We start from the raw sequence: 15,932 nt of genomic DNA, 5'->3' as shown, positions 1-15,932 counted from the left end.
TTGTTGAATTTTAGAACTGGAAGGAGATTTAGAAAGGTATTTAGTTGACTAATGAGAGACATAGAAATTTCTTAGAAAAGGTATTTTATTCTAGTTTAATTGTGAACACTCTAATAATAAATTTTTAACAACTCATAAATAGAAATAATATGTTATTTGATGAAATGATTGCTGTATGGATCCCCCCCCCCCAAAAAAAAAGGATCAAACTGGCTGTTTACTTTTAGTGTTTAAACTTTTGTCCTTGATTCTCGCATCTGTGGCAACAGAATGGTATTTCATCTGTGTCTTTATCAGAAAGGATAGAATGTTCAGTGTACATGATTTTGGGATGCTATATGCAAAAACATTTTTTATTCCATTAACTTTAATCATTACAGAAAATCTTTCCTATATGAGCATGTGCCCTGACCTACTGGTTTTAAATTGATTTGACATAATTGTACTCTCATGGCCATAAATGGAATACACTAAGGTTAAATATAGTTTCTGGCAATAAATATGGTTGGTTTCATGTTTTTATTAGTCCTTTTTCCCCTCAGCAAATCAAAACTTATTTGATATTACTGCCCTTGTGGATGGAGGGAGAAATCAGACATTCATCAGGAGCTGTAGAATGTTGGGGTGCCTGAGTGGCTCAGTCAGTTAAGCATTTGCCTTCAGCTCAGGTCTTGATCCCAGGATCCCACGTTGGGCTCCCTACTTAGTGGGGAGGGTCTGCTTCTGCCTCTGCCCCCTCCCCTCCACTCATGCTCTCTCTCTCAAATAAATAAAATCTTTGAACAAAAAAAATGGTTATAGAATGTTATTCATATGCTACCATGGAAATGACCTCCTTTTCTCCTGATAGAGTAGAATTTGAGGATTTTTTTTTAAGTTTTTTCTCTAATTTTTTTTAAAGATTTTATTCATTTGTCGAGAGAGAAAGTGGCAGGCAGAGGGAGAACCAGTCTCCCTGCTGAGCAAGGAGCTGAATTTGGGACTAGATCCCAGGACTCTGAGATCGTGACCTGAGCTAAAGGCGGACACTTAACTTAGTGAGCCACCCAGGTATCCCAAGGATCATTTTTATTACCAGTAATAGTAAGCTGATAACAAAGCCTCAACAAGCAGAAATCTATTAGCAGTTACTGTGTGTGTACCCAAAGATTATACAAGACAGAATCTCTGACCCCAGGAGCTCTCATTCTAATTGAGGAAAGGAAAAATGTAAAAGAAGTTACCAAAACTGTGGTCAGTTATTCCTGTGAAAGACATATATACAGATGCTCTGGAAAGGGAGATGAAGGAGGGCTTTACCAAGAAAAGAAACAATTCCTTGAGCTCAGTGATGAGGGAGGTGTAGGCGTTTGCCCAGTGGTTTAGGGCAGGGGGCCTTCCAGAGGCAGACATAAGAAAGCATGTACACAGCTGGGTGTGACCAGAGTACAGGCAGGGCTAAAGGGGATGGATTTCTAAGTGTGAAGCTTTGAGGACCTGATCCTGGAAACAGTGGGAAGCTTTTGAATATAAAGAGGAAGACTGATGGGACATATTCAAGGGATCATCCTCCTAGTGAGGTTGGAAGTTGAACTAACAGGAAGATGAGGAGGGAAATTGAGGGGGTGGCTTGGAGATGGTCTGAGTTAAGTCAGTGTCATGAGGTTGGAGAGGTGTTTTACAGGTAGAATTGATAGAACTTGGCTTGGTGTTAAATGGGGGTATGAGGGACAGGTAGGGGCCTGGCCTGTCACAGCTGCAGATACAGGGGGGAAACTCTTTTCAAATTTAGAAAGCCACATAGATTTTTCTAGTGAATCTTAAGTAATTTAAGATGAAAGTGTTTTAGTGGTTAGATAAAAAATGAGAAGAAACTCTTGGTTCAGACTGGAGTAGATGGGGAGCAAATAAGAAACACTGTTAGAGTTGACAAGAAAAATGTCATGTTTGATGTTACTCACTTTTGCCCAAAGACACAGTGAGGAACTCATCTACAAGGAAATTCAGACCCTACTAACTATTTAGTTATTAAGTTAACTATTAAGTAATAGTTTTGTGAAGCTGGGAAATTTGTCCCATAAGCATGTTCCTTACTCTACAAGTAGAAATTGTGTATTGAATATGTAGGCTCTCTCTGTATTAGGAGATATGCCTATTTAAAAGTCAGTTAAACTGAAATCTTAAATGAGATCTTACTGCATTCTTTGGGTTGGGGGTAATATAAGAAAGTAATTAATAGTAAAGTCTCTGGAACCAGATGGCTTAGGTTCAAATCCTGACTCTTGCCCTTCACTAGCTATGTGACCTTGGGCCGTTACTTAACCCTGTATGCCTCCATTTCATTACATGGAAAATGGGTAACAACAGTTCTCACCTCCTAGGGTCTTAAGAAGATGCCTTAAGATAATGTGTGTAGGGAGGGAAAAAAAGATAATGTGTGTATAAAGTGCTTAGTTGAGTTGCTGGCACACAGAGTAAGTATTCATTAAGTGTTAGCTATTACTTTGATTAGAATTTGAAAATAGCAACAAGTACTGCATATCAAGTATTTATTAAGTGGATGGGTTTCATTAATAATAAGAGTTACCACAATTCTGCTATCATGCCTACTTGCATACCCCAACCCCTGCTCCCCAAAAAGGTGTGATATGGGGCGCCTGGGTGGCTCAGTGGGTTGAGGCCTCTGCTTTCGGCTCGGGTCATGGTCCCAGGGTCCTGGGATCGAGCCCCGCGTCGGGCTCTCTGCTCAGCAGGGAGCCTGCTTCCTCCTCTCTCTCTGCCTGCTTCTCTGCCTACTTGTGATCTCTCTCTGTCAAATGAATAAATAAAATCTTTAAAAAAAAAATTAAAAAAATAAAAAAAATAAAAAAATAAAAAAAAAAAGGTGTGATATGTCTTTATTGATATTGGTTGTTAAAATGGATTGAATTTTAAGGAAAATTCCTTTTTTAAGATTGATTTATTTATTTTAGAGAGAGAACACAGAGCATGAGCTGGGGGAGGGGCAGAAGGATATGGAGAAGGAGAGAATTCCAAGCAGACTCCGCACTGAGTGCAGAGCCCAATGCAGGCTCTTAAGATCATGACCTGAGCTGAAGCCAAGAATTGAACACTTAATGGACTGAGCCACCCATGTACCCCTAAGGAAAATTCTTGATATCTGAGAATGGGGACCTGGAAAGTGAGCAATACTTTATACTCTCCATATGTTCATGTTATTTTGTAACCTGTGTTTTAAAGATAGAGAAGCAGAGGAGGATAGAACGGATAAAGCAGAAGCGGGCCCAGCTGCAAGAACTTCTCCTGCAGGTAAAGAAGCTGGGATGTTTTTCATTCTTTTCGGTACCTATATTCTGCTATTCTATTTATTTGCTTTTAGCATTGGTGTTTTCTCCTTTGGTTGCCTTTTGAGTAGTGTCTGATGGGACCGCACTAGGGCAGCCTCCTCCACATCTGAGCTCACCACCACCACCCATGGTCTGCCTTTACGATGATTGTCTCTCACCGTCATCATGGCCCCATGACAGGTCACCTACCCTGTGCATGATTTATATTATGCATTACTTCTGACACTTACTCTTACTCTGAACAGAAACTATAAGAAGTCCTTTTGTGTGTGTTTATTTTAGCCCTAATTTGGAATATCAAGAAGTAAGGCTCATTAAACTTCAGGCACTTGGAGTAAAATTACCAAATCCACCTGTAATAACTTTTATTATCTGTAAATAACAGAACAATATGTAATGAATGATTCAATAAACTTTGTAGAAATACCAAAAGTTAAAATGCACTTCTTTTTAAGAAAATTAGCTTTTATAGTGTAATAAGGATCCCTATATTTATACTGTTTTGGATAATTGCCTGGAATTTGGATGGTTTTTCAAATATAATAGAGCCAGTGTATGAAATCATTGAGGTAAAATCACATAGCCTTTTTTTTTTTTTTTTTTTTTTTAAATTTTTGGTAGTTGTAGTTGCTGTAAAAATTCACTTTGAGCAGTACACTGGGGTCATTTTCAGTGCAATCAGAATCACTTTTTAAAATGAGCCCAGAGGGTCTTTATGCTTTTTTATTTTTTAATCAGCAAATTGTTTTTATATGAAAAGCTTTCAACCACTCATAAAATCCACTTTAATTTCACAATGTTAGATCCTATTTAATTTTTTAGATGAGCCCTCTTTTCAAAAATAAAGGTAACAATGAAGTTACCAAATACTGTAGCAGTGTTTTCCCAAAACACTCCCTTTGTCTAATGGACAGAATAGGTTAGGTATTCTTAAATATTCCACATTTTTGTTTTTCACTTTCTAGATGCTTCTCTTTGTTTATTTCACCTTCATATGTAAATCACAGCAGCAAGAGAAGAGCATTTAGCCCTTGCAGAGAGCTCCGTATGATCTGAGAAGGAAGTAGGAAAGGAAGTAGACCAGGGGCAGAGAAGTAGCAGCAGATAGAGCAGAGATTGCCCAAACACAGGCAAGCTCCAAAGGTGATGTTCCGCCTGAGTAGGCCGCCACTTTCTTCCTTGCTGTGTTCTGTGTCTGCTTTCACTCTGAACCCTGCAGGACCTACCTGAGGAGCTAGTGCTAGAGCAAGCATTTTATGTATTTTTCATACTGGATTTCCAAATAAGGTTTTGTTTGAAGAGTATTCTGCAGCTTATAAAACAAAACACTTAGAAGAATTTGAAAGCTGATGGTTTTTTCCTGTGCTCCTCCCTGTGGAATTCTGCCTTCTGTAACCTGGCCTGCCAGGCACTGGCTTCTGATCCGTGCTCTCACTTCCTTCCAAGCTCCCCTCCCCTGCCCCTGCTGTTCCTGTCCCCACAGGGTTTCCCACTAGCTCACACTCCCTCACCTCTGTGCCAAGCCTTTCTTGGATTTCCTCAAAATCCTCATGGAACATTTTGGAGCCTGATTCTTGGCATAATGTTACTAAGAAAACTTGTTTATCAGTATGCCTGTAGTTACCTGTTTATCAGAAAGAATGGTGCTGGGCATGATCACCCTCGTACAGGCGGGGATGTTCATACCCCTAGATAGCCTTCATTAAGGGAAGTTGAATATTTTTTCCTCTGCTTATCTTTGTACAATGTATACTGTGTTTTTTTTTTAAGTCCTAAATTTCCCAACTCACTTATCCACATTAAATGACCATATTCTTTTTCTTGATCATTACAGCAAATCGCTTTCAAAAACCTGGTTCAGAGAAATCGGCAAAATGAACAGCAGAACCAGGGTCCTCCAGCTCTGAACTCCACCATTCAGCTGCCATTTATAATCATAAATACAAGCCGAAAAACAGTCATAGATTGCAGCATCTCCAGTGACAAGTGAGTGGAGAACTGGGGGAGGCCTGTAGGGCTGGCCTCCTGGGAATACATTCCTATCATTCACAGCATAAAAAAGGGTGTTCTTCATTATCCGAGCCCTCTGAGGCTGACCTCCCTGGGGTGCAGACATGGAGTGCTGCCATCTACTAGTGCATTCTTCATCACTCACCCTCTCAGCCCCTATCTTGTGCCTGGCACTGCACTGCCTGTCCTATATGCATTGTGGCCCTGGACCCTGGCCAAGGTGCATATGTATGTACATGTATGTGGTAACCCTGGGCAAGTAACTGCCTTAAAGTAGACCATCAGTGAGAGCCTGGGACAAAGTGGATTCACTGGTGATTCACTTCCATGGTTTAGTGTGGAAATATTTTAGGTTAGCATGTGGCATTAAGGCAATTGTTTCTTTGTTTTGCTCTATCTGAGTTGAGTATGTTTCTCTTTATTAATGAATGGACAGGAAAATGCTAGATGCATTCTCTGCTTGCTTTTTTTCTTGTTTATTTTATAACTAGAAGTTTATACCTTTTGATAACCTTCAACACCTCCACCTCTGGCAACCACCAGTCTGTTCTCTGCATTTATGAGCTCATTTTTTTTTTTAGATTCTCCATATAAGTGAAATCATACAGTATTTGATATATTTCAGTTAGCATAATGCCCTCAAGGTCCACCCATGCTGTTGCAAATGTCAGAATTTCCTTCTTTTTTATGGCCAGATATTCCATTTATGCACAAACGTGTGTGCACACACATATACCACATTTTCTTTATCCATTCATATTTCAGTGGACAGGTTGTTTCTCTATCTTGGCTATTGTAAATAATGCTGCAGTGAGCACGGGGGTGCAGTTTTCTTTGTGAAATAGTGATTCTGATTCCTTCTGATAGATAATCCACAAGTGAGATTGCTGAATCACATGGTAGTTTGTTTGTTTGTTTGTTTGTTTGTTTGTTTGTTTTTGAGGAACCACCATACTGTTTTCCATGGTGGCTGTACCAATTTACATTCCCACCGAGATTTTTTTACATTTTAACTAAAGTTGAGGATGATATTTATCATAGCAAGTGAAAAGTAGCAGTTTTAAAGATACTGCTAAGAATTAATTGTAATTTGTAATTAATTTGTAATTTGTAACTTTACCCTTCATGAGAACAGTAGTGGTCTTCAGGCCATGACCTGTGTCCTGAGATAGTTAAGGAAGTAGAGTTGTGGAGTGAGACAGACCCAAGTGTGGATTGTGACTCCTCCATTTAGCTGCTTCAGAGCAGTTTTCTAAAGAACAAAAGGGGATGATTCCAAGGCCTCTATCACATCCTAGCCTTGTGAGGCTTAAATACCATGATGTCTTTAAATGGTCTGACCTAAGGCAAGCACTTTATAAATATAGTGGCTGTTACAAGGAGTCAGCATATAATCTATTGACCAAATTGGGATTCATTTGAAAGCGAAAGAGGCCCAGTAATTACATCAGTCCCACAGGCATAATCCAAGCCTGTCCGGAAGACTAGGACTTCTGGTCTCCTTGGAACTACAGCATTGCCCTTGGGCTTTGCCTTCCCTTGTTTTTCCCACTGTTGTCTCAGGCCCTGTTGCTCCCCCTGTTTATCTTGATTGCATACAGAGATTCTGGGTCACTTAAATAAGAAGGTGCCAAAAGAAAAACAGTGAGCAGGGATTTCAAAAGTGTTTGATAATTAAGACTATAGACACAAGGAAAAATATTACGAAGTCAGAGATCCATTTTTCATTCTGTCTGCTAGCAACATAGTGTCTTAACCTTTCTGAGATCTGGTTGCTTCCTCCTACAAAAGTGAGAATTACAGTATTTAACTTGCTGGTTTTCAAAAGTTATAGATCAGTTCTTAAAGGACCCAGCCCTGTGGTCAGTAATGGTATGTGTCTGTATTATTATTCACACAGTTGCAAAATCTTCTCAAAAACCTACATCTGTAGGGACTGTTAATATATATTCTCATAAAACTGAGAATCCTATAGAATTTTTAACATACTTTCAGGAGAAACAAACTTAGAATTCTAGTTTCTCTCTCCAGTTAGCCTCTTGTTTTCTAAGGCATTATTAAATTCTCTTCATCACTTAGTGTTCTAAGTCTAAAAAAGAGTAGCAAGAGAATCTGGGAACCATTGACCTAAGGGAATTATGGATTCTGTTCATCCCAGGCTGGGGCCTGGTGAGGTTTCCTTCCCTCAGTGGTTTACTGACTCATGCCCTTTCCTGGCCCTCTGAGTGAAGGGAAGGAGGCTTTGAGCAGCTTGTAGAAGCTTGTCGCAAGGTAGGTCCTAAAGCCTTGTCTTTCAGTTACTTTGGTGATGCAGTCTTTCCCCTTAATTAGCCTGGAGGCTTTTTCACAATGGGGATTAAATTTACAGAACCGTCTGCTTTTAACATATGCCAGGAATCATCCCTGTGACCGGCATTTTTTTTTCCTGAAAATTTGTTAATATCCTTTATTCAGATTTATATACTTCAGATTATTTAAACTTGGCATTTCACTTTAATTATAATCTTTACCCTGATATAAGATCTAGCATGAATAATTTTACCTTCTCACGACTTTAGTAAGAATTTCATGACAACGTAAACAAACGCACCACCGTGCCAAAAAATTCACTGCACTCCGTCCCCATAGGGCTGAGGCCTGTGGGTATGAAGGTTCCCAGGGCCTAGCCTAGGAGTCAAAAAGACTATGCTTTCCTATATTTACTTTTTTTTTTTTCTTTCTTCAGATTTTATTTATTTGGCAGAGAGAGAGAGCACAAGTAGGCAGTGTGGCAGGCAGAAGGAGAAGGAGAAGATGGCTCCCCACTGAGCAGGGAGCCCGATGCAGAGCTCGAGCCCAGGACCTTGGGATCATGACCTGAGCCAAAGGCATATGCTTAATGACTAAGCCACCCAGGCGCCCCTATATTCACCTTTTTTGGGGTGTACTGGGCATCCTGATTTGGTACTTTTCTTTTTTGAGGTTTTCTTTATTTGCTAGAGAGAGAGAGAGCACAAGCAGGGGGAGCGGCAGATAGAAGGAGAAGCAGACTCCCTGCTGAGCAAAGGGCCAGATGCTGGACTCCATCCCAGGACCCTGGGATCATAACCTGAGCTGAAGGCAGCCACTTAACTGACTGAACCACTCAGACATCCCTGATTTGGTATTTTTCAAGAACATTTGGAAATGTTCTATATATTTATGTGGCACTTTTTCCTTAAGTTGTTTCACTTCTTAGGCTCTTAAGACAGGATTTGAGTTTTGGTTCATTTGTGAAAAGTCATGCATTTATTGCTTATCTAAAGTATGCTTTAGTTAACACTTGATTCAGGAACATTAAGCAAGCATCCAAAATGGGTTTTTTTTCCTCAAACCTAACAGGCCAACTCAGAGTAGGGATGTCATATATTAAACTGAAAAGGCTTTCTTAATAATTTGACTTTTGTGACAAAGCTTGAAAAGTATTGGCTTTACACCAAAGTTGTCCCCTGTTTGTAACAGCTTAATGAGGGCTGAAGTTTATGGACTCCTATTGTCTGTCATAGGAAAACTGTTTTAATTGGGAAAGTGGCTTATTTGAGATGTCATTCCCCTGAACACAGCGGAATGACAGTAGCTGTTTCCAGTACTACAGCTGAACCGTAGGCCCTCATTCTTTTATGTAATGTACAGAGTACCACACTACGCAGCCCTCCCCATCCCACTGAAGTCCCGTACTAACTTTTGTTTTCTGATGCAGGTTTGAATATCTTTTTAATTTTGACAACACCTTTGAGATCCATGATGACATAGAAGTACTGAAGCGGATGGGAATGTCCTTTGGCCTGGAGTCAGGCAAATGCTCTCTGGAGGATCTGAAACTTGCTAAATCGCTGGTGCCAAAGGCCTTAGAAGGTTATATCACAGGTATGTTAACGAATGCTTTCCCATTCTGTCCCCTTTAAATGTGACTATTCCCTTGAATTTCTTATCATTGCTTGCTTTTCTTTAGCGATACAAACACAAATATAGTAAACTGGGAACAGTTTCTTGTTTCATTTTACTTATTGCTGACCTTTATATAAATGGACTCCTAGTGATACATTCTTTAGTGATAATGGTTTTTTCCACTCAACATAATCTTTTCATTCATCCACATGATTTAATGTAGCTGTAATTCATACATTTTTACCACTGTATAGAACTCCATTATATGATTATATCACTATTTATTCATTTTACTGATGATGAACCTTTGAGTTTTGTTTTCAGTTTCTTAATATGAAAAACAGTGCTACTTTGAACATTTCTGTGATGATACCGTAGTGCCTCACATGCCGGTGTGTGCCATGAGACAGATGGGTCCCGGGTGGGGGCGGCTGCAGCTTCACTTATGATAAAGCCAGAGCTTTTTAATTTGATTTCACAAGTTACATTCTCACCTGCAGGATGGAAATAAATCTATTTCTCCCAAATCAGGTGGATGTGAAATGGCATCCTCATTTTTTTTAATTAAGATTTCATTCACATACCATAAAATTCACCATTTTATGGTATGTACACTTCAGTGGGACTTAGTATATTCATAAGGTTGTGCAATCATCACTAATTCTACATTTTTATTTTTATCATTTCAGAAAGAAACCCCATACACATTAGCAGTCACTCCTCCCATTCCTCCCAGCCCTAGGCAAGCAGTAGTCTGCTTTGTCACTGGATTTGTCCATTCCGGACATTTCCTGTAGATGGAATCGTGCACTAGCAGCCTTTGTGACAGACGTCTTTCACTTAGCATGAGGTTTTCAAGGTTCATCCATGCCGTAGCGTCGGTACTTCATCCCTTTTTATTGCCATCATGTGAATAATAGCACATTTCATCTACCCATTCATTAGTTGGTAGACGTTTGGATTGTTTCTACTTCGGGGCTATTACGAATGATGCTGCTATAAACATTCTTGTACATGTTTCCGTGTGATCCTGAGTTGTCACTTCCGGTTGTATACCTAGTAGTGCAATTTCTTGGTCAAATGGCAACTCTATATTTCACATTTTGAGCAACTGCCCAACTATTCTCCAAAAGCATTTGTACCATTTTACAATCCTACCAGAAGTGTATGAGGGTTCTGGGTTGTCCACATCCTTCTCAGTAATTATTACTGTCCATCCTTTTTATTATAACCTATTCTTGTAGATGCGAGGTAGTATTTTACTGTGGTTTTATTTTGCATTTTCCTAATGACTAGTGTGCTAAGCGTCTTTTTGTGTGCTTATTGGTCACTTGTAGATCTTCCTTGCAGAGATACCTATTCAGATCCTTTGCACATTTTTGCATCAGGTTGTCTTTTTATTATGATTTTTAAGAATATACTGAGTAGGGCGCCTGGGTGGCTCAGCGGGTTAAGCCGCTGCCTTCGGCTGGGGTCATGATCTCAGGGCCCTGGGATCGAGTCCCTCGTCGGGCTCTCTGCTCAGCAGGGAGCCTGCTCCCTCCTCTCTCCGCCTGCCTCTCTGTCTACTTGTGGCCTCTCTGTCAAATAAATAAATAAAATCTTAAAAAAAAAAAAAAAAAAGAATATACTGAGTATACTTGAAAACAAAGACAATATGTTTTGCATGTTGTATAATTCAGATTTTTTTTTTTCTGATTCAGAAATCTTTATGATTGTCTCATTTCCCAAGACTATGTATATTCTGTACATATAATTTGGAGGCATAAATAATGCTTTTTGCCTTTGCTTTTACCAGTTTCCTTGATTTATAAATATCACCACCTAGAATTTCACATCACTTTCTGAAGGCACTGTACTATTAGTTCTAAGGTGTAATAAATCAAATATGAGCAAAGAGGTAGTTTTTTTTTTTTTTAAGATTTTTTTTTTTTTTTTTTTTTTTTTTTAAGTAATCTCTACACCCACCTTGGGGACTACAACCCAGAGATCAAGTTTCATGTTCTGCCAGTGAGCCAGCCAGGTGCCCCTCGTCCTTATTTTATTTTGCTCTATGGTTTTGGCCCTCTGGTCAAAACACAAGTTTGTTAATTAAGATTTGGTTTCTGTTGGATTTGGTTCTTAAACTGGCACCGTCCACCTGCTGCAGGTGTGGCCCCTTCTTGTCCTTTAGCCAGCTTGCCCCCTCTCTTCGCCCCCCCACGCTCCCTTCTTCCCACTCTGTCCCCGAGCAGGCCCTCTGTTTTCTTAGCGCAGGCATAGTGGCAGTCCAGCAGGGGCTGAATAAAGGGCTTACTCAATAAATCACCAGAACTTTATTTTAGCTTATTCTCAGTGAAAAGGCTCAGGGCAATCAGGCAGGCTCTATGGTTTTGATCTCTTTGTGACCTCATTTGCAGCCTGGGACATAGACTTTCTGGTTACTTTAAAAGAAGAAATTTGTGCCTTTAGTGTGCAAAGGGACAGAATGGCTCTCGAGTTAGATTGTGAGAACTATTGTGTGGATCTTATGATAATGCGAAAGAAATGTAGGCTTTTCAAAGCCATTGTGAAAAGGAAAATTTACTGTGTCACGCTCACAAACAAGTAAATAGCTGTGTTCTGACAGAAAGTTTCCATATATACTAATTAATATTCACCACAGGATTCTGGCTTTAATTTCATCTTGCACAGGCTTGTTCTTATTTAATGTAGTTAAAGTCTGCTATTCTTCTTAGAATTGAAGTTCTTTTTTTCCGCAGCTGTCTTAGCCAGCCTATAAAAAAAGGGTTCACAAGGCCATTCTAAAATTAATGAAATCATTTCGTTTCCTTTTTTTCTACATAGGAAGCTTCTCACTTGGTCAGACAGTACCAATAGCAGAGTGTTTAATCCTAGTACATATAGTTCTGGGGGTTTTTTGGGGTTCCTTTTTTTTGGCACAGTAATTACAAAACTATTTTGATTAGCTGTAATAAAGGCTCATTACTAAATTGCACTTTCTGAGTATGTATATGGTCTTATTTTGTAATGTAAGTCAAAGAATTTCTTTTTAGGAATACATTTCTATCATTTCTTTCACCTCTTTTGTAAACTTAATGTGAAAGAGACTATACTCATTCATTCAGTAACATTTAAATCTTACATGTTCCACTCACTGTCTTCTTTGAGCTAAATTCTAGACAATGAGACCAGTATGAAACTAATAAAATTATAATAATTTATCAGGGTTATGATTGGAGAAATATGATATATGCATAGAAAATAAGATTACAAGGTTATACGCCCAAAATATTTTATGCAGACTAAAACAGTAATGCCCTGTCTCACCTTCATTAGAAATGTGACTGCATATGACCTTTTAAAATAAGGGTTGGGGGACGCCTGGGTGGCTCAGTTGGCTAAGCCGCTGCCTTCGGCTCAGGTCATGATCCTGGGGTTCTGGGATCGAGTCCCGCATCAGGCTCCTTGCTCGGCAGGGAGCCTGCTTCCTCCTCTCTCTCTGCCTGCCTCTCTGCCTGCTTGTGTGTACTCTCTCTCTCTGACAAATAAATAAAAATCTTAAAAAAAATAAAATAAAATAAAATAAAATAAGGGTTGGTTTGAGTTACAGAGCAAAGGATACCAGGGAAAAGAATGTATCTTTGATGAGTAATAGCACTGAGTTCTTTAGGGGGCACATGAAAAGATGGTGCAGTGGGAGTTTTAGTAAAAATGTGTCTAACCTCCTTACCTGTTTCTTGTCTTTTTTTTTTCCCCCAGAAGGTGGGGAGGGGGAGAGGGAGAGAGAGAAACCAAAGCAGGCACCATGCCCAGCATGGAGCCTAAAGGGCAGGGCTCCATCTCAACCCTGAGATCACAGCCTAAACTGAAATCAAGTCAGTCAGATGCTTAACTGAGTGACCCACTCAGGCACCCCTGTCCTTACCTGTTTCTGATTTCACTTTCTTTTTACCCACTCCTGGCTTTAGCTTTTTTTTTTTTTTTAATAAAGATTTTATTTATTTATTCGACAGACAGAGATTACAAGTAGGCAGAGAGGCAGGCAGAGAGAGAAGAGAGGAGGAAGTAGGCTCCCCGCAGAGCAGAGAGCCCGATGTGGGGCTCGATCCCAGGACCCTGGGATCATGACCTGAGCCGAAGGCAGAGGCCTTAACCCACTGAGCCACCCAGGTGCCCCCTGGCTTTAGCTTTTAACACCAGTCAGAATCTTTGGTGGTGAGGACAGCAGGTGTCCAAGAATAGTGTAGCAATCACTGGACTCTCAGCTGTCTCTCAAGATCTTAATTAAGAAAAAAGAGTGGGAGTCTGTGATTGGTTTAATTAGAATTCTTCCTCACTGTAGTCTGCCTTCCCATATTTTTTTTCCTATTCTTATGTCCTAGAGATTCCCTTTTTCCAAGCTGAAGAAATGTGGATTATCCCCAGAGCAGGAGATTTACCTAGCTGTGATTTTTTTTAAGCTATTTATTTATTTATTTATTTGAGAGAGTGCACACAGAGAGCACACAAGCTGGGGGGCAGTGGAGGGAGGGGGCAGCGGAGGGAGGGGGCAGCAGGCTTCCGCTGAACAGAGAGCCTGATGCAGGGCTCCGTCCCAGGACCCTGTGATCACAACCTGAGCCAAAGGCAGCCGCTTCACCGACTGAGCCCCTCAGATGCCCCTCACCCAGCTGTAATTTAGATCAGGCTCGTGCCCTTCCTCATCCGTGCTTCCTTCAACTTGCAGTGAACCGACATCTTCTGTTTCTGTTTCTCCCTACAGATATCTCCACAGGACCTTCCTGGTTAAATCAGGGACTACTTTTGAACTCTACTCAATCAGTTTCAAATTTAGACCTGACCACTGGTGCCACCTTGTCACAATCGAGGTACGTATTTTTTCTGGGTTAGAAAGAGAAGCGGTGAAGCCCTGAGCACCTCCATGGGAAGAGCCAGGTGTCACTGCCAGCACAGGTCTTTCTGGAGCGGGTTTGGGCAGAGTGCCCCAGTGGCACCTCCTCTCCCATGTTTTTAGTCCTACATTTTACAAAGCTTAAAACATTCACCACGTTAATGAGCTTGTGTGTTTTTAATTATTTGCTAGTGTAAACCAAGGGTTGTGCTTGGATGCTGAAGTGGCCTTAGCAACTGGGCAGTTCCTTGCCCCAAACAGTCACCAGTCCAGCAGTGCGGCCTCTCACTGCTCTGAGTCACGAGGCGAGACCCCCTGTTCATTCAACGACGAAGACGAGGAAGATGACGAGGAGGATTCCTCCTCCCCAGAATAAAGACAGGAGAAAACCCACATTTTAATATTTGATGCTCATGTGTGTTTTTAGTGTGAGCTCTTGTTTTTGAAATGATTGCTTCAGTCTTTGCCTTTGTTGCACTGTGTGTTCAGTGAAAACTAGGGAAACACAATAAGCAAATTATCTGAAGGCTGAGATGATTGAGATGAAAGTTAACATAGCATGAATGAAAACTCTGAACGACAGAGCAATGGATCACACCGCAAACAAAGCGGTTTTCTGAAGTGATAGAACAGTCCCTAAAGAATTGGCAGCATGAATGAAGCTCATATATCTTCCACGAGTTGGGATCCTTGTGTTCCCCCACACCCACATAACCCTCGTTAGAATCAAGATTGCTGTAGCGAATAGCCCGTGACATCACGTTTGTCATGTCTCTCTTCCTCGACTGGGCTGCTTTTTACAAGCAGAAGTGACCGTGAGAGGATCCAGTGAGGATGAGTTGTACAGTGAGGGGTGTAGACAGCAATCCTTGTGGTCTAAGGAGTATAGATTGAACTGCTGAACTAGTTGGAAGTCTAGTTGAGGTGCTTGGTGCATCAGCTGCCTTAGACAGCTTCTAGAAAGGAGCAAGCGCTAATTCTTAAGTACTTAAGCGACATTTAGAATAATTTATAGTAAAACTGAAACGATCATTATTAGCCAATGCGTTGGTGCATAGAATTTTCTAGGGCTACTTCTGGAAGCCAAAATAGAATAGCGTTTCCACGTGCATTAAATACTTTGCCAGCACTGCCTTTGCCAGCATTTGAAATCTGGAGTTTTACAGAGAAGGAAATGGTATCTGTAGTTTTAATCAAAGCTATGCATTTCATATAGCTTTTTCATTTAAAACAGAACCGAGAAACAAATTCCTGTGACTGAACTGCTTGCTTAGAGTTCCCTACAGTGCTTGTATGATTTTACTCAGTGTGCAATTTGTGAAAATGAACCAAATGTCATTACTTTTGTCTTAAGTCTACTTCAAGAATATGGACAGCAATGTTTTCCTGTACATGTCACCTTTTGTACATTTTCGTTTATCGAAATTACCGTATTTGGCTTATTCCTGGCTAAATTGCATTTCAAACTAACCTGCTATTCAGTGTTTCACAGAAACACGGAAAAATATTGATCACTCCAAACGCTTGGATCTGTTTCCTATTGTGCAGTAAACAGTATGTTGTTCCATAGCCAAAGATGCCACTGGGAACACTACACTGGTGTAGTCACAGTTCCTGCTCCTCCGAACAAGGGAGCATGGGGATACCTGCCAGCGTGGCCAAACCCCAATCTAATTTCACAGTAAGGCCTTTAGAAGGAGCAAATAATAATGGAAAATAACCCTTTGACTCGAATCATTTGGATTTGCCTCTAGATTAATCTAGCACCTTTGGGCCCAGCACAGGCTTGTCCCAGATTGGTGCTTTTCTAAATCCAT

General features: G+C 40.4%; 1 protein-coding gene across 9 annotated transcripts in view; it reads left to right on the top strand.

Annotated features, from left to right (window-relative positions):
* TFDP2 (transcription factor Dp-2) overlaps nucleotides 1-15,468 on the top strand; it is a 115,841-nt gene extending 100,373 nt beyond the window's left edge. For all 9 annotated transcript variants that reach the window (XM_032852381.1, XM_032852384.1, XM_032852380.1 and 6 more), the window contains 5 exons: nucleotides 3,220-3,288; nucleotides 5,161-5,312; nucleotides 9,055-9,221; nucleotides 13,987-14,092; nucleotides 14,308-15,468. In XM_032852381.1, the coding sequence (XP_032708272.1) occupies nucleotides 3,220-3,288; nucleotides 5,161-5,312; nucleotides 9,055-9,221; nucleotides 13,987-14,092; nucleotides 14,308-14,491 (678 nt within the window). In that variant the 3' untranslated portion in view covers nucleotides 14,492-15,468. The remainder of the gene's footprint in view (nucleotides 1-3,219; nucleotides 3,289-5,160; nucleotides 5,313-9,054; nucleotides 9,222-13,986; nucleotides 14,093-14,307) is intronic.
* Nucleotides 15,469-15,932: the final 464 nt, after the last annotated feature.

The sequence above is a fragment of the Lontra canadensis genome, unplaced genomic scaffold, assembly GCF_010015895.1.
Source record: "Lontra canadensis isolate GAN:19392208 unplaced genomic scaffold, GSC_riverotter_1.0 scaffold6, whole genome shotgun sequence".
NCBI lineage: Eukaryota > Metazoa > Chordata > Mammalia > Carnivora > Mustelidae > Lontra > Lontra canadensis.
The sequence above is the reverse complement of the archived record's forward strand: the minus strand, read 5'-3'. Positions and strand labels throughout refer to the sequence as shown.